The sequence below is a fragment of the Rhinolophus sinicus genome, linkage group LG14, assembly GCF_036562045.2.
Source record: "Rhinolophus sinicus isolate RSC01 linkage group LG14, ASM3656204v1, whole genome shotgun sequence".
NCBI lineage: Eukaryota > Metazoa > Chordata > Mammalia > Chiroptera > Rhinolophidae > Rhinolophus > Rhinolophus sinicus.
The window spans coordinates 21,045,900-21,072,412 of NC_133763.1; the positions used below are offsets into that span (position 1 = coordinate 21,045,900).

At 41.1% G+C, this 26,513-nt stretch overlaps 1 protein-coding gene, 1 long non-coding RNA gene and 1 pseudogene across 4 annotated transcripts; 1 reads left to right on the plus strand and 2 right to left on the minus strand.

The window, feature by feature from the left end:
* Positions 1-2,269: 2,269 nt before the first annotated feature.
* Positions 2,270-8,720, minus strand: LOC109434274 (large ribosomal subunit protein eL27; annotated as a pseudogene).
* Positions 8,720-25,255, plus strand: LOC109434273 (epidermal retinol dehydrogenase 2). 3 transcript variants are annotated; one of them, XM_019711078.2, is made up of 7 exons: positions 8,720-9,084; positions 12,597-12,943; positions 17,283-17,414; positions 18,890-18,989; positions 21,512-21,656; positions 22,319-22,444; positions 24,941-25,255. In XM_019711078.2, exons 2-7 carry the CDS (start codon positions 12,611-12,613, stop codon positions 25,032-25,034), a joined length of 930 nt encoding a protein of 309 aa, XP_019566637.2. In that variant the 5' UTR covers positions 8,720-9,084; positions 12,597-12,610; the 3' UTR covers positions 25,035-25,255. The 3 variants fall into 3 exon arrangements, with proteins under 3 accessions (XP_019566637.2, XP_019566638.2, XP_019566635.2); XM_019711079.2 differs by lacking the exon at positions 8,720-9,084 and adding an exon at positions 12,439-12,518; XM_019711076.2 differs by lacking the exon at positions 8,720-9,084 and having other exon boundaries at positions 12,532-12,943.
* On the minus strand, positions 14,146-21,445 carry LOC141568521 (uncharacterized). The gene is made up of 4 exons (XR_012491676.1): positions 20,035-21,445; positions 19,175-19,229; positions 18,275-18,359; positions 14,146-15,340 (listed from the first exon to the last, which is right to left on the minus strand). It is a non-coding gene; the product is annotated as an uncharacterized LOC141568521 (long non-coding RNA).
* Positions 25,256-26,513: the final 1,258 nt, after the last annotated feature.

Genomic DNA, 26,513 nt, shown 5'->3' on the forward strand with positions numbered 1-26,513 from the left:
AGCAGGTCTCAAAGGGAAAGTTCACAGTGTACTACCAAGCACGGGCGTTTGCGATCAGACTAGAAAATCCTCCTGTGGACCTGCCACTTCAAAACGTGCCTCAGTCCTGCCAGAAATGAGAGATGCTGCAAGAAACCAAACTCAAGTAAAAGCTTGTTACACTTGATCTGACTCACATTTACACCTGCTTCACAGGGACTGCTTCAGCCAAAAGGGCTGCCAAAGGACACGAATCCTTAACAAGGTCACACCTGACAAAGAACGCTCAGTGGCGTGATGAAGTGCAAAGTGACAAAATATTCACCTGAATATCATCACCATTATCAGCAACAATTAAAGATAAGTAAAACAAAGAATATTTAACATAAAATAGTTGCAGTGGTTTGAATTTGGTGAGAGAAGCTCAATATGTTTTTTTAAAGTAAACTTTTTATTGAAATAAAACACACATTCAGAAAAGTACTCCGGTGTATACTTTCCTGACTTTTCCATAGAAAATGCACCAGGGTAACCTCTGCTCAGATTACAATGTAGAAGATCTAGGGCACCTCAGAGGCGGCCACTGAGCTCTCCCTGTCATTACTCTGCCTAGGTAACTACTGTTCTGACTTTCAGCACCAGAGACAGATATTGTGTTTTTGAACTTGATGTTAAGTGGTATCACATAGCATCTACTTGTGTATGTCATTCTTTTGCTCAACATTATGGTTATGAGATTCATCCACAAATTGTGTGTCCACTCCTTTTCATTACTGTATAGTATTCATTGTATGAATACGCCACAAATTATCTGGATATTTGCTCCAGTTTGGGCCATTACAGATAATGCTAAAATGAGCACTTGGTATATGTCATTAAAATGAGGTTGACCTAAACCTCTAAAGACTCTCTCAATTCAAAACTAATTTCTAACAATGGCTCTATTATTTGATAACTGGATAATCCCTCTATTTTTTCCATTGTTTCTAGCTAGATGAAACAGGTTTTTAGTTTCACAAATTAATAACTATTGATTATAAAATCTATTACTAAAATGGTAATTGTAAAAGCAATAAAAATGGCAATACAAAATTATGAAAGAAAAATTGGTATATGTCAATGGTCTTCAAACTTGTTTGAATAACCCCTAAACAACTTTCAAAATTATATTATCTCCTCACAGGTTTTTAATTTGGCATCTATGATTTTTTCTATATTTTTAAAGATCATAAATGTAAGTAATTGAAAAGATGCAATTTCCTGTGTACTGTATATTTCATGTACTTTCAGTACATTTTCATCATAATCTTGAAGCTATATATTGAGCTCATTCAATTGGTAGAGAACTTCTGCCATGTAAAGGATAGAGCCAGTCCTCAATGTCAAACTAAAGCGCCAAAGCAAAGTAATGCTTACTTACTATTAGAAAAAAATCTGAGTTAGATTTAAAAATGAGAGTGTTAATACACATTCCTATATAAAAATCTCACTTCTAAATTATAGTTCTCAGATAGATGGAGACGGCATAAAGCCTCATCCTGGGACTACCACCTAGATAAAAAAAGGCATGGCCCCCTTTAGCATTGTGCACTGTGGCTAGTTTTGCTTTGCCCTCGTGGATCTCTTCATCAGGAGACATCCATTTTCAAATTATCCAAATGTTACCCAGAAGGTGTTTGCAACCCAGGCCATCATGAGTAACCCATGAATCATGAGTAAGTTCAGAAAGGATGAGATGTACTCCCACTTGTAAAGTAGGATAAGGTTGCTTATAAGGAAAGATGAGAAAGGAAAACCTGCAGACCACAGGCTAGTCTCAGGCAGACAGTTTCAGGGAAGAGTACACGTGGGTTTTAAAGACCTGGAAATTAATGCCCTTAAAATTATCTCACTGTGTGGGATACATCCTCAGTAGTCTTCATATATACCGAGCTTGAAGATTCCTGGATATTCTAAATACAGTAGTCCCCCAGTGGAAACTGTGGATAGTACTGAGCCCTATGTGCATATGTACTATGTTTTTTTTCCTATATGTACATTCCTATGGTAAAGTTTAATTTATAAATCAGGTATAATAAGGGATTAACAATAACTAATAGAACAATTATAACAATATACTATAATAAAAGTTATGTGAATGAGGTCTCTCTCAAAATCTTACTGTACTGTACTCACCCTTCTTGTGATGATGTGACATGATAAATGCCCTATTATGTCAAAAACTTTCACACTTTCACTTCAAGGAAGCCCTTTACAGCTTCTCTTTGGCATATCCAAATTACCGGCATCATTACTCTTGAGATTTAGGACCATTACTAAGTAAAATAAAAGTGACTTGAACACAGGCACTATGATAACACGACAGTTGATCTGATAACCAAGACGGCTCCGAAGTGAGTAATGGGCGGGGAGTGTCTACAGTGTGGAGACACTGGACAAAGACATGATTCATGTCCGGGGCAGCTCGAGATTTTATCATGGCTACTCAAAACAGCACACAATTTAAAACTTATGAATTGTTTATTTCTGGAATTTTCCATTTAATATTTTTTTTCTTTTTCTTTTTTCTTTTTCTTTTTTTTTTTTCTTTCAGTGACTGAAGCAAAAAAGATCTAAAACCACAGCTTCTGCAGAAACATTTGTTCTTGCTGGTCTTGTACGCCTCTTTGAACTTGATCTTGGCCTACTGCTGGGCCTTGCGATTTCAGAGCAGGGTCTCTGAAGACATCTTTGTTGATGACAGTTTTGTCCAAGGGGATATCCACAGAGTTCCTTGTGGGCATGAGGTGATTGTAGTTATACATTTTCACAAAAGATTTGATCTTTGACCTCTTAACAGTTTTCTTCTTACCCACAGCAGCTGTTACTTTTCAGGGATAGCGGTCAATTCCCGCCACCAGAGCATGGCTGTAGGGGTGGTCTGAGGTGCCATCATCAATGTTCTTCACGATGACCACTTTCATCCGGAGTAGTGTCCAGCCAGGACCAGCACCACTTTCCCAGTTTTCATAAACTTGCCCATTTCGACAGCAGCCACTCGGGCCTACAGCCTCCATTTAATATTTTCAAACCATAGTTGTCTGAAGGTAACTGAAACCTCAGAAAGCAAAAATATGGACGGGGGGGGGGGGGGGGAAGGGACTACTGTTATTTTGAATTATTTCAAAATTCAAAAACAATGCTTTTAAGGATGAATACAATGACTTCCATTTCTGTTTATATGGGCGACTCGATAGCCAAAGAAAGTTTTCCAGTATGGAGCTAAAAATTCTGGATAGAAGTTTTTTAAAAATCTTTTAAAATAATTGGCAGAACTGTTGGAAAAGGAGATAGATAATGAGAAAGTAAAAATCCTGAGAGTTAAACCTATCTTGGGTTGGTGTCTGTCAGGAGGCAGGGAGGAAGATGTATCTGGCTATCCTAAGTGCTCATATACTGAGGAGAACAGACAAAAACATGAGGCCTGTAAAAGACAGCAGGGTAGACTGGGCAACACCCACATGAACCCAGAATCCCAGAAAGGTTACACTGCCTGAACTGAAGAGAGAGGCGTATGCCCTAGAGAAAGACAGTGTATTTGGGATCAGAGTGTGTACCACCGGTGTTACCTCCACTCCCCAATAAATCCAAGCCAAATAGTTGGTTTAAAATCTCCCAGCAGAACTTATTGGGGTGATGGAATGCATCCCAGTAATGCACAACTAACAGCACAACTATATAAATTTATTAAATTTAAGTATGTAAAAAATGTGCTAAAATCCAAACTGTACACTTAAAATGGGTGAATTTTACAGCATGTAAATTACACCTCAATAAAGTTTTATAGGATGGAGGGCTGGGGGGCAGGTTGCCTGTCAAGCCCTCATCCTGATCACATTGTCCACCAACAACTTTTTCTCTAGCTAATACAGACAGTTAATGCCCTTCACTAGTACTATTTCCACTGATCAAAGATAGAATCAAAGGAAAAAAGAAATGCAAGAGAAAGTCAAAATGAAAAGAGGAGAAAGCTTAATCTGTGCTGTGAGACACTGGCTGTGTTGAATTGTCTCCCAACATGATTTAAGCAAACTTGGCATAAAAAAATGAGGTCAAATCTACATAATCTCATTACCATGCCACACTATGATGACTCAGAAAGAAAAAAAAAGTTTGTTACAGATGATAAGATCTTGAAATCAAAAGAGGAGCAAAAACAAACTTATAACGACACATCCTTTTGTCTTGTTCCATGAGAGGTGGACTGAGGAGTGTTTGGCTGTGTGACCAGTCCTCCTGAGAAATGTGGTACACAGGAATTCCAGTCATGTGCCCCGTCCTATCACTGTCTTCTCTCAGTCTTAGCTTTCTTAAACTCCTGAGTTTCTTTGGTATATGGTTACTTTCCCCAAAAGATGGCAGCACAAACGTCGCCTGCCTCCGTCAATTCTTGCATTACTTATTCATATGTATTGTTCTCCCTACTCTTTCACATGAGTCAGATGTATTTGCTTCCTACTTCTGTCCCAGCTAACACTGCTTTCCTCTCGTCATGGAACAAACAAATCTAGGTTTAAGCTAATTCTGTTCTTCTCTGAGAATTTATAACCTACCAAAATCAAGACAGTATCTAAAATAATACATTTTGGTAAACCTAAGATATTTTGAATGTGACATCTGGTGAAAAGAGTTCTTCCACTATTTTGCAAAGTCATCCCCAAAGACAATATGTTCTTAAAATGAGTCTTACATAGAAAGTATATACACTTTAATCATTATTTTGGTTTTTAACATGATAAAATAATGCATAACATTTGTAAAAAGTCTAATAATACAAAAACATATATGGGAAAACTCCCTTCATACCATCACCATCACTCAATTTTGTTCCTCTCTAGGGTAACCACTGTGAACAGTTTGATGTGTATCTGTTAGATCAATCCCTTTATGCATTTTCATCTGTATTTTACACACACACACACACACACACACACACACACACACACAATATAATCATAAATTTAACTTCAAAGAGGTAACTCTGTACTTTGTTTCCACTTACACCCTGGAGATCTTCCCCTGCCAGTAAATATCGTTCTAAATTCATTCCTTTTGTCATCTTCATATAATTCTATTATATGGCAACACCATGATTAATGGAATAGATGTGCATTCAAATAGTTTCTATTTTTGTTTTTTGCTATTGCAAAAAAGCTCCAATGAGAATTCTTTCTGCACAAGTGTCAACATTCCTATGATGGAATCCTAGGTGTGAAAAAGCAGAGTCAAAAGGCGCAATAGCTACAGCCCATTTGCCTTCAGGAAAGGATACATCAACATACACTCCCACTCATAATGCTTGAGAATGCCTGTTTGCCCACACCCTTACCACTCCTGGACTTTTATCTAACTTTTTAATATCGATGATGGAGAAAAAGGATATTGCTTTTTAATTCGCATTTTCCAGAATACCAGTGAAACATCTTTTCAAATGTTTTCAGTCATTTGTATTTATTTGCCTATGAATTGCCTGTGAATTTCTTTACCTATTTTCCTACCATCTTACTCAAATTGGTTTATAGAAATGTCATAAATTATGGCTAATTATCAATTTCAGTTCTTTATATGAAAATAATTTCTCCTCGTCTGTTACTTGTCATTTTACTTTGCTTATGATTTTTTTTTTTTTTTTTTTTGGCTGTATAGAAGTTGACGTTTTTTATGTAGTCAAATGAATAATTAATGGTTTCAGGGGGTGGGAAGTTTCCTTGCCTAGCCCCAAATTATAAAATAGTTTTCCTGTATTTTATTTCAATACTTTGTCTTTTGTGGGTGGGAAGTTTCCTTGCCTAGCCCCAAATTATAAAACAGTTTTCCTGTATTTTATTTCAATACTTTGTCTTTTGTTTTTGTTTTTTTAATGTCAAGACTCTTATTCCATCTGGATGCCCCATGTCCTATTTCTACTCACTGTGTTTGTTTACTGAATTGGAATTACTCTGGGTTTCTGTTGGGAAGAATGACTGACTCATTTCTGTAGTGCCTTCCCTGGGTGTGTTTTGGGTTAAGGTATCTTTTGCTCTGGTTTCTGGAAATGGGATCCATCTGCTTACCAACTTCTAGTCAGTCCTCACTGGTAGTCCCTTTCTTTCTAGCACTATTATGCTTTCATTCACATTTTTATATCTTCCTTTTCATTTCAGTGGAATTTTGAAATAAAATAGGATATAAATGAATATACTCAGTCATCCATCGTGAATGGAAATGTCTTTGTATGTTCTAACAAACATTTTTTATTATGAAATAAAAATATGCACATAATGGAAAATTTGAAAAATACAAAAAGACATAAAGCAAAAAATAAAAATCAACCAAAATTCCACTATTCAATAATAGAAAATGCTAAGATGTTGGTGTTTCTAATGGATATAAATAAAATTTTCATAGAAATGTATGATCATATCATATACTTAGTCTTGTACTAGGCTTTTTTAATTCACATTGCGTGAAGAGTATTTTCCTATACACTTGAAAAATACGATCTGCACATATTTCTAAGATCAATTTTTTATTAATATACAATTTCCAGGAAAAGTAATACATTCCCATGATTCAACACAGTCAATAGTCAAAAGTGTCCTTTCCAACCCTTGACTCCTGTTAACCAGTTTTTCTCTTCCTGAAGTCAACAAATGACACCTAATTATTTTGTAAAGATAAAAGTCCCATAGGTGGAATTGGGTGAAAGGGCCTATCCCTCTCTAGCTCAGAATAGAGACTTGCTCTCTAGAAATGTATAATTTACACTGCCCCCATATGAAGACATTCTCTTTTTTTTTAACTTCGTATTTATTTAAGTGTGTTTTTCCACACCCATCAGCTCCAAGTCAAGTAGCAGCTCCAAATCAAGTAGTCGGTTCAATCTAGTTGTGGAGGGCGCAGCTCACAGTGGCCCATGTGGGGATCAAACCGGCAACCTTGTTGTTAAGAGCACCGCGCTCTAACCAACTGAGCTAACCGGCCGCCCCACTCTTTCTTTTAACACTTGTCAATTTGGAAGGCAAGAAATGTTTTACTATGCATTTCTCTGACTAAAAATTAAGTTAAAACATTTTTTTTGCACTTTCATTAGCCCATTCTGCATCTTCCATCACAAATTGTCTGGTCCTAGCCTTTGCCACAAAGGACCCTTTAAAAATACTTTCATAGCTCTCAGGATTACAGTCAATTCACTGAGTTTCCCCCACATCACGTCAAAGTAGGGCCTTTTCCCAACAGCAGAACCTCTACTTCCCTTAATTATATTACCTGTTAAACCCCAACTGCTTTGCATTCATATATTGTTTTAATGAGATTTCTAACAATGCTTCTTTCTTGAGATCTACTCCGAATTTCTGACAGAAGAGTGACAGCCCAGGATTTTGCTTAGAGAAACCATGAAGATGACATAAGGCTGATGTTTTCCAATGTTCACCCACTGGAACTCTTACAGACAGATTGTACAACTCGGAGTCCATCACCCAACGTTTCTGTGCCTTAGTCACTCTCACTCCAGGTGTTGCTCACCTCCACATCTTGGCTCATTCTGTCTACAAAGTCTGGAAGGCCCTGTCGGCCCAACTACCTCTCCTCCCTCATCCAGGCTAGGTGCCCCTCTTCTATGCACTGGGCACCTGAGGTGCATGTCTATTACCTGCATATGTGAAGTTCATGAATGTGTCCCCCTTTCCCCCCCAAAACAGCTCTGCAGTTCCCTGGAGCCATACACAGAGCCCTGCACAGTACATGCCACAGGGTGAGGATCCCTGAAACCAATGCACACACACCTGTGCTATTCAACTTCCAACAGCACCGCTACTCAAACGATTTCCACAGCTCACCACAGGTCACCACTGCCTACAGGAACATGAGTAACCTCCTAAACACTGAAATGACATTCAAGGCTCTCCCCTGCACCTACTTTTCCAGGCTTCCGACAACCTGTTTCTTCTCACAGCCAAATAAAGAACAAATGTGCAGTTTTCACACACCCAAGTCTGTGCCAGATATAGGTTGGCTAACGTGGCTCTCCTCTGGGCCCTCACCACTTGTTCACATCCTACACAACACCGGGTGAAAAACAATTCCTAGTGCAATCTTGTCCTTACTCCCATTTTTCCTTCAACACCCCATAATTCATTGACATTTCTGCTCCTTTTGTCACACGTCAAACTCCACCCTCTATTATAAGCATTCAGTGGTGACTTATGCGTGTATTAGATGATTAGCTAATGTCGAGTGATTTTTTATCTTTTTTTCTTGACAGATGTGGCATTGCTGTATTTTCTGGATAGTTGTACACAGAGAAGATGGTCAACAAATACTGATTGGATTAGAGTGCACCGCTAACATTTTCTCTTTTTTCTCAACCTCACCTGGTTAAAACAAACTTCTCCCTCGCCCTCTTCTCCCCCGCCTCTTGCTAGCGCAGCACCCCACCCGCCGCCCCCGGCTCTCCCCCGCCCACACTACTTACCACCCCCGGGCCAAGAGAGTTGTTGACCTTGATCCCAAGTGGAAGAATCTGATGCTGCTGGAGAACTCCGCTTCTGTGCGCTGCACTGCTGGCTGCAGAGGCACCACCTGGCTCCCCACCCCCGCCCCCGCAAGGACTCCCGCACCTGCCTCCTCTTTGTTCTCTAACACAAAGGTTCCCAGCCTTGAGGCTGCGCTTGGAAACACCTGGAGAACTTTTTAAATGCTCTTACCTGACCCCCGCCCCTTCCAACTCAGAAATTCTGACTTAATAATCCAGGGAGTAGGCTAGCAGAATTTTTAAACGTCCCTAGGGCTTTTGTTCAAAATCTTGGCGTGCGCGTCGGGTCTACGCGACCTAATTTCCAGCTTCTTAATCTGACCGCCTGGGGAAAATAAGAAAGAAAGAAAGAAAGGAGAGCGGACCAAATAGCGCGCGGAGCCGGCGACTGCCCCACCCTTGCGCGGGCGCCGCCTGCCCGCCTTTAGACTTGGCCTCTGGCGTGCGCCGGGATAAACCGCTGAGCTTTGCCCAGCAGCGAGCCAGTGACAGCAGAGCCCGAGGCGGACGAGACCGGCTTCTCCGCGGACTGCGAGGGCAGAGTGTCCGGGGTGAGTTGCCAAGGTCTGGGCCCAGGGGCCGGGCACGACCTCCGGAGGCGAGTCCCCGGAGGTGGGGTCGTGCGAGGCCCGCGAGCCCGCGGGCGTTACAGCGAGATGGGAGCGCCCGGGGAGCGCGGGAGGCGAGAGGCGAGCCCTCGGGAGCGCCGCGCTTCCGGGGAAGCGCCAGGCGGCAGAGGCCCGGAGGCCCAGACTGCCGCGGCGGCCACCAAACCCTGAATCCCGCAGGAGTAAGCGGCTAGACTCCTTCCCCTTCCCGGAGCAGAGAGCGAGATGACTCTCTGGTCCCCTCTTCCTCTTCGGTCCATTCTGCCCAGGTGCCCTCCCCTCTGTGCTGAATGCATGTACCTCTCTCTCCCCACCGCCCCCAATTGCCCCTAATCTCTCCCACCACCCCCATCCCGTGCCCCTTACCAGGGCCAACTTCCTACTGTGCCCTGTCCTGGGAAGCAGATGTCACCTGTTTACAACGCACCAAATTAGTTTGGCGTTTGGACAAAGAGGCTAGGGAAGGGGATGGAGACACCCAAGAAGTCGTCAGCCTTATTAAATTTAATGTGCTTGTCACTCCCTAAGGAAGAGTCTTTACACTAAAATGGAAACTTTCTTTCATTTACTTTTGTAAGTATACTCACTATAACCATCTTTCATTGATACAGCCAGGGATCATTAAATTCATGTTAATAGAAACACCAGTCATAGCTCTAGCTAATATTTATTGTGCTGTCATTATGTGCTTGGCACTGTTCTAACAAGGCCTGTAACCTGGCAGGCCCCGAAATCCAGCTGGATGCCTATTGCCCCACCCCCACCCTATGCATCCTAGGGGTGGGGGGACATTGAGGATTTTTTTTTCTAATTTGCTTAGAAGTTTCATATGGGGTAGTAGTGACCATTAATACTTTATCTGCATTAACTCGTTTAACTCCCTCCCACAGTTTCCCTATTTCATAAGTATTGATACATACTAGTAGCATCCCCCTATTTAAAGGAGGAAACTAAGGTACAACAGATGAAGTAATTTTCACCAAGTTTGCAGAGAAGTGGTGGCAGATCCCGAATTCCAACCCAAACTTTAAACTCTAGACCTCAGTACCTGTGCAGGTCCCCCACAGACACCCTAAACTCCAGATGAGGGAGACCTCAGGATGCCATGCTCTTAAGAACCTCGCAAGCCTCTGGGATGAACAATGGACCCGTTCTAGGTCTTGCATTGAGAGAGTAGAGTTCTGACGTCTAGAACCCCTGCCATTCAGAACTTTGATGTAACCCAAGTCAGTGGGGAGACTCCTAGTCACCCGCATTGTGAGAAGTAAACCTTTGTCCTTCTGGCCTGAACTTACAGAGAGGTGTGCCTGAAAAGGGCCATTGATGGCCTGGTGTAGGCTTGCTCGTAGAAGGAGGGTTGGCAGTGCCCAGGCTGCAGCCTGGAGAGGGTGTCACATTACTGTGGGAAGTCTGACTCTCATCCTTGTACCTCATGACTGCGTGTTTAAAATGAGAGTCTGATGACCACTGTTCATCCTTCAAGGCACCTTTTTTCCAAGTCCTGCAGAACCTGAGAGGCCCAGTCAATCATCCAAAAGCTATTCTGTGAAAATAAATTTGAGCAAAAATGCCAGAAAGTTTGAGGGCTATTTCACCCAAAGCGCGGTGATACCCAGTGCTCCTCAGCAGAAAACACTTTGACCAGAATGTCCATGCCACCCACCACCAGCATTATTATTCCCTGGACAGTCCTGGACACACAGGTCAAACCTACCTCAAAGTTCAAACTCTTCTGTCCCTCTGCTGGGCAAGCTACTCCCAGATTCCTCTACCTCTTACCATTCATCGTTTGGATTTCCACTCAGATGTCCCTTCCCAACAAATCTCTCCTGTTGCTTCCTACCTTGACCTCAAGATTGCTAAATTAGATCACCTGTCTACTCTCTATAGTTCCCTGCACTTTTCTTTATAATACTATGGCTTATAGTGATGTATTTATTCATTTAATGTCTGTCTTTTCATAATGTTAGCTCACCAGGCCAGAGAATATGGAAGGCTGCCAATCCTTTCAGCCCCAGTGCCCAGCATCATATACTTGCACAGCATTACTGTTCAATAAACATAATAAATGAACACCTGGCCCTGCACTAACTAGCACAGGGGTTTTAGATAAACCACTTTCATATTCTTTCTGATCCTCAGCCTCATCTGCAGAATGAGCCAACAAACAACAGTTTAGGTAACAACAGTTTACTAAGTGTCTGCCCATGCCCCAAACTCTCCTGTAGATGAATCTATCCACCCATAGTCATTCATAATAACTAGTCTGTTCTCAGCCAAACTGTAGAGTAAGTGAAGACCTGCTGTTCTTTAATAAAGAACACCTCTGTGCCTCTCAATTGAATACTCCATTCAGGGAAACACCCCAACCCCAGCACAATATGCCCCCTGCTAAACATGCCTTCTCATCCTGGAGGAAATAAGACCTTCCCTTCTTTCTCAGGTGGTTGTTATAGTAAAGCACCTTATAAACTCATTCTCACTAAAGTGTGAATAACTGATAGCAGGATGTAAGCATGGAACCCTGTATGAGCTTGCCAAGGAGAGGCCTTTTATTCATTCAGCGAACCTATTGGGTGCCTTTTTGGTGAGCAGCACTGTTTACTGTTCTGGAGTCTATGAGAATCTGAGAAACATGATAACATTCATAAAAGACTTACTGTGAGTCAGCATTGTGGTCAAGCATGCGACATACATTCTTATTTCATCTGCAAACCACTCTATGCCACAGAATCAGTGCAGAGGCGGAGACTGAAGCCTAGAGAGGCTATGGAGCCTGCCCCAGGTTTCACAGTTAGGGGCAAGACAGGACAGGAATGTAGGTCTGTCTCTCACCCATGTCCTACAATCACAGGGCCGAGTGGTAAGTGATATAGCACAGGGGGCCTCAGAGCTGGGGAAGTGGTATCCGGAGCTGTCAGAAAAAGTTTGGAAAGTCTAGGTACTTCTTTTCAAATACATGTGTAAATAGGATTTTACACTTTGCTCTTGAATTTCAGATTTTAAACAGTGATGCAAAAAGGAGACAGAAATAAAACGAGAGACATAGCAGTTATCATAAACATTACAATATGGTCAAGATTTTGAACATAAAATCAGCCAACAGGACTCATGATTATTCAAAAGTAAATTTAACTGAGAAAAATAATGAACTTCTCCTTTGAATTTAGGCGGGTTACAGTTCTGGTTAATGAACATTTCTGTCACTGCATCGCTTAGCAGTCATGCAAATGTGTGCCAAGCTTGAGCTTAGTGCTGTGAGTGAAAGTCGGCCAAGACACAGTCCAGGTCGCTCCCCTCCCCTTTCAAAGTTCAGAGTTCGCTACCAGAAGAGACGTTTAAATCAGGCTTCTCTGTTTCTTTCATTATTTCAGAAAGTATGAGCTCCACATAATAAGCAAACTCAGGGGGGAATGGACACCTACGTCTTTACATGACTCTGTCTTTCTTTATAGGTGTCAGCCAGACTATGGCTCCCAGCCTGAGCGCAGCAAAGGAATTATTAACATTCTTAGGAAAATCATTGTTTACTGTTCTGGAGACTATGGTCTTTACCTTAATCCCAAAGCCACGGAAGAATGTTGCTGGTGAAATCATACTCATAACAGGAGCTGGGAGTGGACTTGGGAGGCTCTTAGCCCTCAAATTTGCCCGCCTTGGAGCTGTGCTTGTTCTCTGGGATATCAACAAGGAGGGGAATGAGGAGACGTGCAAGATGGCTCAGGACGCTGGAGCTGTAAGAGCTTATGCCTACACCTGTGACTGCAGTCGAAAGGAAGAAGTGTATCGAGTGGCTGATCAGGTAAATGGTGGGTGCTTTGGGTAGTAAGAACTCTACGTAAAGCTTAGATGTACATCAGTGTCTTTATCTGTTTGGCTTTCTCAGTGCAGAATTGCCTGTCTCCAGCATCCCTTTAATTTAAAAAATATTGGGAAGTCAAAATTAGGATTTTTGAGTTCTCACTGTATGCAACACACCATGCTAAGCACCTTGTATGTATTGTACCCTAGTCCTATTAAGTAAGGCCCATTATTATCTGCATTTCACAAACAGAGAAAACCGAGACTTAGGGTAGCTTACCTAAGCTAGTAGCTTACCTAAGAAACAGAGCTAATAAGTAGTAAAGCCACAGCTGGGACTTGAGTCTGTTGACTCTGGAGTATGTGCTCTAACCACCATGCTATACTAACTGTACTGACCCCTATCACAGTATAAGAGGTAGGTGATGGCACCCTTCTTTGAGGATAAAGAAACTGAGGCGCGGAGATATTATATAACCTGCTTAGGGTCCCAGAGTTAGTGTATGAGTAAACCAGGATTTAAATCTGCATCTAGTCTGATTTTAAATCCAGTTATTTCCACTCCACAACAATGCCTTTCATTTGAATCTATATTTCACTAAAGTAATCATAAGAAAATCAGAATATTTTGTTCATCCTTAAGGCTCTTAACCTCAGTTGCTTCTTTGGTGGTGATAGAGATACACATATAAAGAATGCTTTCAGGAAACTAAAGCTCCAAGATGCCAGTGGTAAGTATTTTCTTAGTTCGTAGAGGCACATGTCTGATGGCTGCCTCCTTTTCCTCATAAGGATTTCTCTGTCCTCACATTGGCACAAGGACTCCACAAATCACACTCCTGGACCACTGTTTTTGTGCCTCCCAGAATTCCCCCATTTAGTGAGAAGGGAGGAACCAGACCAGCCTGTGAAAGGCAGCCCAACCACAGTGGAAAGTTATTGCATAGCTTCTTGGCTCTAAAATGGATCCCTTGCTATTTCCCACCTCACTTCCTAGTGGAAAGGTTTACAGGTAATTGACTGGTGTATTTGTTTAAGTTTGTCTTTATATTTTACATATCTGTTCTACCATCTCCAATCACAGGCTATCCAGAACAGTCTGGAGATCAAACCTGACCAGCTAGCATGGGCTCACACTAGGCCCACCCTGCAAAGTGCAGTTATGTCTTTGCTGTAGCCAACCTCACAAATTCTGCTCTTTGTACTTGAAACACGGACACCTGGCATGTTGACTTACACTGACTACAAACAACTTCTCTGGCCACTCTTAAATAATAACTAGCTCATATTCAAACACTTAACGCCTTCAGAGACTGAGCAAGCTAATATGAGGTGCTCCATAAATAATTACTTGCCTCTTTCCCATATCCATGATTTAGTTCTGCACAAGATGTTCAGGTTCAGAAATGGTCAAACATGGCATATTACTAGCGTTTTATTCAGCTTTTCTTACTTCTAGGTCTTGGAAAGAATTAATTACATGCTCTTCAGAATTCAGGGAAAGCACACTACTCTCTGCCCTTATAAACCAAACATTTCCACTTCTTATTCTGGATAGCGGGAAGGTACCAGAGAAATTTTATGAAATATCCCATAGAGGAGTGATCAAGGTAAAAATTGTCAAAGCAGTATGACAGTATTTTATCTCTACGGAGACCCCAATAACCTTGAAAACTTGTGTCCCTAGATCATAGCTTAGCACTGGAAATCCAGCCTGGATACCTGGCATCCTGGATGAGAGGTCATTTTGAATAAACACAAGACCAGACTGGAGCAATGTAGTTGTCATGTATTCTTGATGTGGCATGTTGAAGTGTCCTAACTATACATTTAAAGACTGATCCCTTAGATAAGCCAAATCAGAGTGGATTTTGCTTAGCCTACATCTATTTGGCTGTATTAGTTCAACAGAAAACAAAAACAAACAAACAAACAAACAAAAACCCTTATTACAGGCATACTCAGAAATATTGCAGGTTCAGTTCCAGACAACTGCAGTAAAGCGATGCATCTTTTTGCTGCTGAAGGGTCTTGCCTTATTTATAAACAATGCAACATCTGTGAAGCGCAATGAAGCAAAGCACAATAAAATGAGATATGCCTGTGTTTGTAGCATCTGTGAAGATTTCTTAAGGTTTATTATTGATTCCTGATGTCTAAAGTCAGACTTCAGGATTGTTTCATCTTTTAAACTGGTCACTGGTAGGCTTTTCCCTGTTTCCCACTATAACAAATAAGTAGTGGCTGGGAAATTCAAATCAGCCATCTCGGGCAGTGTGCAGTTAGATGCTGACGGGAGGGTCCTCCTACAGATGCTGTTGTCGGAGCGTAGATGTTCACAGAGAAATCCCTGCCGACAGGTGGGCGCAGCTCATGTTGCCATCCAGGGCTGAACAAACTGTTACCACATCAATAATGAATGCAAGGGGAAAAACAGAAAGAAAAGAGAATTAGTTAAAAACTGGCATCTGTTGCACTCTCCCTTAGATGTTACCTTTGGGCCCCTTATAAAACAACACAATACCATCTTACTCTCATCCCAGGATAAGCATTCTATTGTGTTATCATTGGTCAGCAATAGTTAAATATATAGTTAAGTCACAGTGAAATCTGATCCCTTTCCTCCCTAAGGTAGCAGAGGCTAGGCTAAATTTAAAGGGAAAAAAGTAGACTTTGGAGGGGTAAGATAATCCTTTAAAAAAAAAAAGATAACCCTATATATATGAAATAAAGAAGATTATTCACATGAAAAATCCTGTCACAAATGCTTAGTCTTGTATATTTAAAGTATGATCCACAAAGATATAATTTTTATATGCTGCAAAGATGCAAGCCATGGATAATAAAACTCTAGGTGCCTACTTTAAAATTAAAATCTGGTGTTTATTTTATTGAGCGTATGATAATATGCTTTATTCATGTGAGAAGTAGTAGTGGAACCACATCCCTGTTTATTTCTTAGATGTAACTTCCAGCTTTGCCATCCTGACTCTGCACTAGGGCATCAGCCTCTAACGCTAGTGCCCTCTTCCAGTCCACATCCCTATCCAGCTTTTGATTCTGCCTCAGGTAGGCCCTACCTCGTTGTTTCTAGCCTTGACTGCCGTTCATCTAGGATTTCACTATATATTTTGGCCACTCGCCCAATAAGACTTTGTTAGATTGTTTCTAGTGCTTTTATCTGAAAACTCTAACATGGAATGTGAGTTTTCCTTACTCTCTTTCATCCTAAATTTACTCTAGACTACAGATCTACTTGGCTATTAAATACCTAACACGTCACCCTCGTTGCTGGGACACAGGCCTCCTACAACAGCAGATGAGAAAGGTGGCAGTTTTCACATGGCTTCATTAATACATCCTCTCTGCACCAAACTGTAGCATCCATACAGACAGGTGCACGTATTCACATGTACACACATGCATGCACACAGGCAGATGCAGCCGTGCGCACACAAACACAGAGAGAGAGAGAGATGTCAGTCGTACTGCTGTGAGCCTCCTGTGCAGTACATGGCAACTGCAACCAGTGGTTCTCTCTGATTTTGGAGACAGCAGGGCCCCTACTGTGTGAGACAAATTACAGTAATAAAGTTTACAACACAAAGAGGAGCAAAGAGACAGCGCCATCTCTTTTGTCAGTCCTTGAAAATCCTGTGCTCATTTCTGACTAAAGAGCCACTGAACATTTGTTGTAAGAGGAAGACTCCAATGTCACAACCAGAATTTTTATTTCTCAAATAAAAGTTATTGACTACTCTTGCCTGAGTTACAGCAGGAAATAGGGCCTACTCTGATCCTCCCTTCACAGATCTTTTGCCTAAAAAGTTTGTGGGAGAGAGAAGAAAACCAGCTAGTTGATGAAAACAGGACAGGCAGGTTCTGAGCTACGCCGCATGATTAAAGCATAGATGTAAACATCATACTTCATTTGCTCCCTACTCTACCCCACCTCTATGAGTGCTAGGTCTTGATTTATATGACATGGCTATAATGGCATATGTCCCATCACATTGATTTAAATGATATGCTACTTAGAGCATAGAACAAAGTTACTAATCACTGAGTATTATAAGAACAGCTCTAACTGTAGTAGTAAAGCAGTATTGGATGTTGGAATCATCATAAGAAGGGTGGAAGAAATGAGAAGAAAAGCATCAGACTTGCATCTCTGATGCACTGTAAGTTCAGCAAAGGAAATAAAACATACTTGTTTTCAGACTGCATAAACTCAATCTGAGTTAACAAGGAAAATAGGCATATAAAACTGGGGGAAAATTAAACCTAGATCATATCAGGAATTACTGCATTGGTGATATTGCTCTTGTTACCCAATTCAGGTTAAAAAAGAAGTTGGTGACATTTCCATCCTAATCAATAATGCCGGCATCGTAACAGGCAAAAAGTTCCTCGACTGCCCAGATGAGCTTATGGAAAAGTCTTTCGATGTGAATTTCAAAGCACATTTATGGGTAATTATTTTTTCTTCTCATAATAATTATGAAGCTACTCTGACATTTCAAAGTACCTTCCTCTTGTTCTCTTACAATATTATTAGCCTCTGAATAAAGCAGTTTTAGACCTGTCCTGGTCTACCCAATCGTCCCCTCCTGTTCCAACTTAACCCACATGTCCCAGAGCCTCTGCTCAGGGAATCCTATAAAGACACACTGTCTTCACGGTGGCACTACCATTTCTTGTTTGCTAAGAACTATCCTACATACCTCCGGTATAATCCTTAAAACAGTTCGGCAAATAAGGGATCACAGAAGTTAAAAGATTTGCTCAAGTCTATACAGCAAGTGACAGCACTTAGACATGACCAGGGTGACCTTATCATTTGCCTAAGCTGGAACTTTTGTAAGTGCAAGGGGGCATTATTAATAAGAAAGCATTAATCAGGTCTGTTCTGGGTAAAACAAAGCATTCGGTCACCTGACTCAGTACCTAACCAATGAGAGGAGGGTTTCAACCGGTAGCCCTGGTGAGGATATGCTGTGGACCTTAAGGGCTCTCAAGGCATGTGTCCCCAGGGAGAAGCCAAGTGACTCATCACAGACCATTTAATCTCAGGGTGCTTTTTATTATGCTGTATGGTTTGCTTGTTTTGATTTTCCACCTCTCTCTACATATTAGTTTCTCTGAAACTCATTATGATATAGACAAAGGTGCTTGACTTTTATAAGAGATCCCTTTTCTCATATTTACCCCTATTAGAAAATAAATATGAAATACAAATATATGGCATATAAACATGCAGTGATTCATATTTGGTTAATTATTTCTTTGTTTCAGAATACATCTTCTCCCAGAGTTCATTGCTCTCCTTTACCTTCTTTCTCCAGATCCCACATCAAAGATGAAGGTTTTCTGTAGTCCTCAGACACAGCATATATCCCCTTTCTAACAGATATTCTCTTTTATGACATGGAATAAAAATAGGAAACCATTATTCAAAGAAGTAGAGATAAATTTAAAAACAAAGTGATATTTTTAAAGTGAAGCCAACAGCATCATGTCCTCTGAACAATGTTCAGAAAAATCTGAAATTTAAGTATGAGTATGATCCAAGGGAGGGGGAGGCAATTTAAATCCAAATAATCATATCCTTTCCTTTCTGGATTGTAGCTGCCACAGCTAAGATTTCCTTTTACTGCTTCAATTGTTGTCTTAATATTGTGTTTTTAAAAGGCAAATATGAGCAAAATATAAATCTGAATAAACAATTTTTAATAATATTGGAATTGCCATCAGCAAAATACTGGTTTTGTAAGTTAAACAAGTTAAGATGGTTATTTTTCAGATATTTAAGTTTTTAAAATGCCTTCAGGCATTTTTTATGAGCTTGAAAATGGTTTTTAATTATTATAAGGACCACATAAACATCTGAAAAAGTACAAAGTGTGGTATGAAATGTTAAAAAAAAGTTTTACTTTGCTTTTCTTAGACTTATAAAGCCTTCCTACCTGCTATGATCGCTAATGACCATGGACATTTGGTTTGCATTTCAAGTTCAGCCGGATTAATTGGAGTCAATGGGCTGGCAGGTAAGAGAAATGGAATATTTCACACTTGTGCAATTTTTTCTAACTTGAATTTATGTAATAGCTCTGAGTAATGAGCATTGACTTGATGCACTAATAATAAAAGAAATAAATTCAGAAATATATTCAATAAGTGAAGTAGTTGAGAACTTCGTTATGCATCAAAACTGCCCATCAGATATACTTACTCGAAACTGAACTGTGTGCACTTTGGAATCATTAGGTCTTATGCAATCCTCTGGGCTTAAAAAAAAGAGAAACAGAGAGACCTTACTGATAAATGTTTTGCACAAGTGATTAGCATAGTCACCAACCCCCCAAATTCACCTGGGATGGTTTTCAGGAGGGTAAGGAAGACCACTCTGCCTTCTGAAGTTTCCATTCAGTGGTCTCCCCCTGCTGTCAGTTTGGAGGAAATTTCTCCACCCCAAGAAACCTACACTTCACCTCTTGGCTTTTCCACTGGTTGGAAGACTTGCAGGAAAGTGGTTGTCATTTCAATCTCCTGTGCAACTGACTTGACATTAGCAGTGGGGAAAGGACAAAGAAATGCACCAAGATGCTTGGTGAAGGTGGCCCAACTCAGGAGCTGGCTCAAGGAGGAGCCAAAGTCATGTCTTTCCCCTCCAGGCATCCCCTGGAGCAATGTCCTATGTACTGGCTTACACAGATCCCTGGGAGTCACGCATCAGAAACCCTAGCTGTGACACTCAGACAACATTGGCCAGCTTGCTGATTGGGCACTTCCTAATGCTTTTGAGCTGAGCGGCACAGCTCAAGATTCACAACCCTAGTCTAAGCACAGTCCATCTCAGGTAGGTGTTTCAGAATCACCAGTCACCCAAAATGTTACCAGTCTATACACATCTCCCTGTACCCTGGATTTTCTTTCCTCTATCCTTAGAATTCATCCAGTATTATTACCTCTCTCATATGTCTGATAAATCACAGAACTTTAGAATAAAACGTGTATTTATAGCTCCCGTTAGTCCTTTTTCTGACACAGTATCTCTATCTTCAGATAGGCTCTTCCCCAACCCCAGCTCACCTTAGAAACAAGTGTAAACCTTTTGTAATTCCCGCAGTGTAGGTCTTAGTTCCCGTGCATCAGAAACATGAGGGGTGCTATTTAGGATGCAGAGTCCCTGGTCCTGGGCCATCTCTGCTCATCCTAATCTCGGGCACTGAGGAGCTCAGGAGCTGCATTTATACCAAATGACACATGATCCTGGAAGCTGCTCAGGACTTCTCCCCTCCCACCTCTATCATCTTACCCACCGTCTGGGCAGCAGCAGGGCCTGATAGCCCCACACCTGGCACCTGTAGCCTGACTCTTGCCAGTTGTGGGAGCTGCTTCTCTTGAGACGGAGCAAGTAAGGATACCTCTTTTGACTGTGAGAGCAAAGGAAAGTAGACGTCCACCTAAACACCTTTCCTACTCCAGACTTTTCAGCAAATTATTCAATGTGTTTACTTGAAGTGAGTGTGATTAAAGGCAAAAAGCTCAAAACTGACATAAATGCCACTTTCTGTGTTTTCAAGATATTTAAGAAGTTCAGGTTGAAGCTACTGAATCCTTTATTTTTCTTCTGGAAGTAGGAAAAAAGAGCGATAGTTGGAAGAGAACTTGATCTGAGTATCATGATCCACTCTACCCTCCCTTGCCTCTGCTCCTACGTCACTTATTATTTTATTTCTTCTTTTTTTGTGTTTTCCGCCCCTCCTGGGTTGAAGTTGTTTGAGACAGGGACTGGACACAGATCTTATGCCCCCTGTAACAGCTAGCACCATGTCTGACCATCCATTAACATAGGTGAAGTCTAGCAGTGTGACCCACAGGAAGTTCCCCACAGCCCTGCTTCTCCTAGCGTCCACTTGGTCATTATCAACTGGATTTATGTGACTGTGTCCTTTCCACTCACTCGTCACTTCTTGCAGTGGGAGTAGACCAAGACCATACAAAATAAGAACTCTGAAGTTGTCCCTCTCTCTGTTGGTATTAGTGTTACAAGGAAACCTTAATGTAATGCCATTTTTAAAACTTCAGGGCCAGCCCGGTGGCTCAGGCAGTTGGAGCTCCATGCTCCTAACGCCGAAGCTGCCGGTTCGATTCCCACATGGGCCAGTGGGCTCTCAACCACAAGGCTGCCGGTTTGACTCTTCGAGTCCTTCAAGGGATGGTGGGCAGCGCCCCCTACAACTAAGATTGAACACGGCACCTTGAGCTGAGCTGCCGCTGAGCTCCCGGATAGCTCAGTTGGTTGGAGCGCTGGCTCTCAACCACAAGGTTGCTGGTTCGAGGGATGGTGGGCTATACCCCCTGCAAACTAACAATGGCAATTGGACCTGGAGCTGAGCTGCGCCCTCCACAACTAAGATTGAAAGCACAACAACTTGACTTGGAAGAAGTCCTGGAAGTACACACTGTTCCCCAATTAAAAAGAAAAAAAGTCCTATTCACCTTCCCCCCGCCAAAAACAAAAACACACTTTGGAATATGAATTAGTGTTGTTTGTGTTTTTCAGATTATTGTGCAAGTAAATTTGCAGCCTTTGGATTTGCTGAATCTATATTTATAGAAACATTTGCCCAGAATAAAAGGGGGATCAAAACCACCATTGTGTGCCCATTTTTCATAAAAACTGGAATGTTTGAAGGTTGTACTACCAGGTAAGTACGTTCTTTGATTTCAAAGGAACTACATTTTTGTAAATGATTGGCCATCTAATATATTTTGTTCTTTTTTTTTTTTTTTACAGTTGTTTAAAAAGACATTTTTCTAGGATTCGGCCTGATTTATAAATGGTTTCAGAATTTCTTCTTTACCCAAATGTGTTTATGTTTAAGATATTGGGTTTAATGTGAATGGTTTATCAAGACTGTGTCCAACTCTTAGCCACCCTGCAGCCTGGTCTGCTCTTCCATCTCCTTGGCGCTCCTGGTCACATTCCTTTTCTGCCACCCAATTCCTTTCCACCCTCATCCCTGATTCCACAGAAGACCTGGAAATCATTGAAGGGACACAAATGCTCAATTGTGCATCACATGGAGATAACCGTCAGTTTTGAAAGACTTGTTTACAATATTTAGATCATTTGTTTAATATAGTTTCACATATATGCATATTGTAACAACAGTATATTAGAATCATCATTTTCCATTTTAAATTCTAGTTATCACTATGTTGATAATAAGGGAATAAATATAGAAATAGATCAAATCTGGAAGGGGAAGAAGCAAATGAATGATAATGTCTTACAACCTTTTTTTATTCCTAATTTGTAAGAACTGTTTTTTATTAATTTATTAATTTATTTTTTTTAACCTCCTAGCTGCCCTTCTCTGTTACCAATTCTGGAACCAGAATATGCAGTCAGAAAGATAGTAGATGCTATCTTACAAGAAAAACTTTACTTGTATATGCCAAGGTTTTTATACATCATGGTGTTTTTAAAAAGGTAACTATCAGCTTCTATTACTTCTCTAATGTGCCAATCAACAACTTATTCCAAATCCTATCAGGAGAAGGGGCTGGGGATCTGTTAGATGAATGAATGTTGATCCCTTCCTTGTGCCCACCTGCTGACACAATCTCAAATTTGCATAGTTGCATAGTTGCAGTGCCTCACAGGGGCCTGCAAAATGGAGTTGGGTCCTTCTAGCCCTCTTAGTATTTTTTGTATTATTGTCAAAAAGAAGTAGATTTACTGAATGACCTGTGGACAAATTGAAATGACTTTTTTTAGGAGAGGTGCTTTTTCATGTGCTCAGCATAGAGTAATCATGTTGGACTAGTTCTTATGTCCATGCTTCCTTGAGTACAGGGCGCAAAGTCAAGGCCAGAGAGCAAGCCAAATATTTCAGGAATTTGAGGAATGGGTAAAACTGGCAATGGAGGGTCAAGTTGAGCTATAAGATGGTTAAAGAACTTGGGGTGGGGAAACTGAAAAGGTTTCCCTGTTAAAAGCAAAGAGAGCATCTTCGCCCATCCTCTGTTCTCCACTGGGTTTCCATGCTGAGACACATCAGCTGCTGTTTATGAACATTTGACCCAGTTACTAGAATGACAATGCCGAATTGCTGAAGCACCTGCCGATTCCCACTGTCTCGGTTCATTTTCTAGACTGTAATAGGTCATCTAGTTATACTTCCCCCTCATAGGGATTTCTGCTTTGCAAGGAAGCACATTCCATTATTGAACCACTCCCCTCTGCTGAGTTGATATCTGTCTTGTTTTAACTTCCATTGGTTCTAGATTTGCCCTCTAGCACTGTGAGTAACTCCATTCCTCTTGACAACAAAAATTCTTCAGTTGTTTGAACATAGATGTCATGCCTCATGTCAATAGCATGGCTATAAGCCATTGCCTTTCCTGCATAAGCAAATGTCCTTTCTCTTTACCTAGTTGTATCTATTTTGTGCAATGAACCAAAATCATTCTTACATCCCTTCAGGTTGCCAGGCTTCACCTAGCACAGGAATGCTGATTGATACAGCTGACTGAGGCCATGTGGGGCAGGGGAAAGGGTCTCTGACAAGGAGTTTGAAATCTAGGGTTATAATCCTGCCATTTACTAAGTCTGTGACTCTGAGCATGACGTTTATTCTCTGTGCCCAATTTCCTCATTTGCAATGTAGAAGTCAATGCTTGTTACAGTTTGTAAATGAGTGAATGTAATGCACTATTTATTGGGCAGTGTGTGTTCATAGTACAGTGGCAACTCTTGCCTAATAGTGGTTTATAGGATAGTAATGCCAATTGTAAAAATCATGGGACATAATTTTTCTAATTTTTAAAATAATTATAACATTTATATTTACTTTTATAGGATATTAGTTCTGGGCCCCAGACTGGGAGAGATCTACATAGTTCCTGAGAAGGCTTTGGAAACATGAAGAAGTTCAGTGAAGGGGATCACAAAATACTCCTTCAAATATTTATTCAACAAGCGTTAGAAAGTGCTTTGCATTGCTCACCATCCGAGGATCAGTGTTTACAGCAAAGAACAAGAGAGACAAGAGTCCCTGCCCTCGTGGGAATTATCTTCCTGGGGGACAGAGGGCAGGGAACAAAGAAACAAAAAATAATAATAAAGTAAAAGAAAAGGTATCCTGGAGGGTCATAAGTGCTACGAAGACATAAAGCAGAAAAAAGGAAATCCCAGAGTGAGAAGTAGAAGGGCACAAGTTGAGATTTAATTTTCAGTATGGTGATCAGGGGTGGTGTCATGGAGAAAGTAACATTTATGAGAGACCTGAAGCTGGAAGAGCAGGAACCACCTGGATATCTTGGGGTGCCCTAGAGGGGCAGCAAGCACAGGCTACCTTTCTTTATCCCACCCTTAGGACAAGTCTAGGATTACTGTGCCTGGTATGTTTACTGTGTCTCTCCTTGCTCTGCACTGTGAACGTCAGGATCAAAGGGGTCAGAGTGGTCTTTTGGGAGGGGTAAGTGGGGGTAAAGAAGATGAACAGTCTTAGTTGGGTCTTGCGAAAGGCCTGAAGAGCTATTACAGCTAATCCTCACAGTAATCCCAGAAAGAAAGACTGATGACATCATTTCACACTGGAAGAAATTGACACTCGCGAGCTAATTAACTTGCCTGAGATGCCACTGTAAATGACACAGCCAGGATTTAAGCCAGGCTCATCCAACTCCACAAGACTTCACTGCTTCCTATCAGTCATTACATAGTGGTATAGTGAAGCTTTGGAAACGGACATCAGAAGTGAGTTGAATGACATAAATAAAGCAAGGAGGGATATAGAGACCCTGGGCCAGTGTCCTCCCACATAGTGACAAGCCCCAGATGACCCTGAGGCATGCACATTAATGCGTGCATGTGTGAATGACTTCATCTGCGTTGAGTTGGTGACAGTGCTATTCAGCTGAGCTGGTAAAGATGCTTTCATGAATGATAACCAAGGGTGTTTACTCTTATGTTCTTTTTTAGTGTCCTGCCCCTCAAGATGGCACTGCTCTTGGCTGAATATATGGGTACCTTCAAGGTAATGGATGGCTTCCTTGGCCAAAAGAAGAAGGACTAAAAACCAACACTATGGCTGATTTCATCTGAAAACTCAACATTACATATTGCTTATTTCAAAGAGAAAAAGGATTTTTGTCTGATAAAATATATCTGGAGGCTACAACTATTCTTATTCTGCTATCTGGATCAGTATTTTCAATCAACACTTTTAAAAATAATGTTGCTATCTGCTTTTTGTTGAGATTTTTTTAAATTAATAAAAGCAGCCCATTTTTGTCATCTCTGCTTGCAACAGATGTGAGAGAGAATCTTCTCTCTCATGAACTGCCTTTTGCTCTGGTCATTGGGGAGGTGTGTCAAATGGAGCAGGTAGCTGTGCTTGAGCCTTCATTGGGGAACAGGGGCAGGGGGTGGAGGATGAAGAGCAGGATGAGTGTTTAGCTGAAATGCCCTCTTTCCAGAGGATACAGAGGACTCTGGATTTCCTATCACCTTGCTCTCAGCCTTGACCTTTTTAAACCTGTGCCACCTGGTGTAGAAAAGGCCAGCCTCCCAAGTCCTTCTTTCCAAAGCAGCCACACAAATGCTTACTTCTACATGCCCTGGATACTCACAGACTAAGTGTAAATCCTGCTGAAGGTACATCAGGGGCCACTGTGTCAGAGAGCCTTCCTGTCTATTCTGGAATGATCCTAGTAAGCAGTGACCCTAGATCAAACTCGAAATGGGATCACTTTTTTTCCTAGAAGAGATCAAAGAATGGTGGCTTACTCTGAAAATGAAGTTCTACTGAGTTACATGAACTGCTATCTATTAATCCAGAAAACACACTCATGTGGTTAATTTCAAGTGTTATGTTAGTATTTCAAGTTGGAATTCATGTTGAGGTGTTTTTCCACAGGAGGGACAATTTTATTCATTTGTATTCATCAGTGCTGCCTTCATTTCACATCGATTGTATTCTTACAGTTTAATCAACTGGCCAACCTCTTTCATGCTTTGGAGATTGACCATAAAAGAAAGATTAAGAAAAATGTGTTAATTACCATCCCCTGGAACTCCTTCCCAGGCCAGAGGGGCCACCTGCATTGCAAGAAAAACAGCAGCTTTTATGTCTTTCTTTTGTGTGGGGAGCAGGAAGGGAAGACCCTGTGAGAGTCAAAAGAAAAGGATTTGAATATCTTGGAGGTAAGTTGCTCTTAGAAGGGCAACAGGAATGTGTTATCTGGAATCCACTGTGGACTGATTTATATTGAGCTGTCTGCATGATTCTGACAACTCTGCTCCTGTATTTCCTTTCCATTCAGAAAGGCTTTTAAAAAAATTTATGATAAAAATGATAGCTAATATTTATTGTGCCTGGCACAAAGCTAAGCACTTTACACACATTATTTCATTAAACAAGAATATTACATCATTATTCAATGAATAATAAAGCTATTTGGTGTATGCCAGAGAATAAAAGGTGCTTTATTTCACTAGAGTGACATCCTACTCAACTGTAGATGTGTACTGAGAGGATCAAAAGGCCCTCTTA

Coding starts and splice junctions, on each gene's coding strand:
- LOC109434273 (XM_019711076.2), top strand. CDS start 12,575: ATGACTCTGTCTTTCTTTATAGGTGTCAGCCAGACTATGGCTCCCAGC. Junction 18,990..21,511: donor TGGAGTCAATGGGCTGGCAG/GTAAGAGAAATG, acceptor TGTGTTTTTCAG/ATTATTGTGCAAGTAAATTT. Junction 21,657..22,318: donor TTTGAAGGTTGTACTACCAG/GTAAGTACGTTC, acceptor TTAACCTCCTAG/CTGCCCTTCTCTGTTACCAA.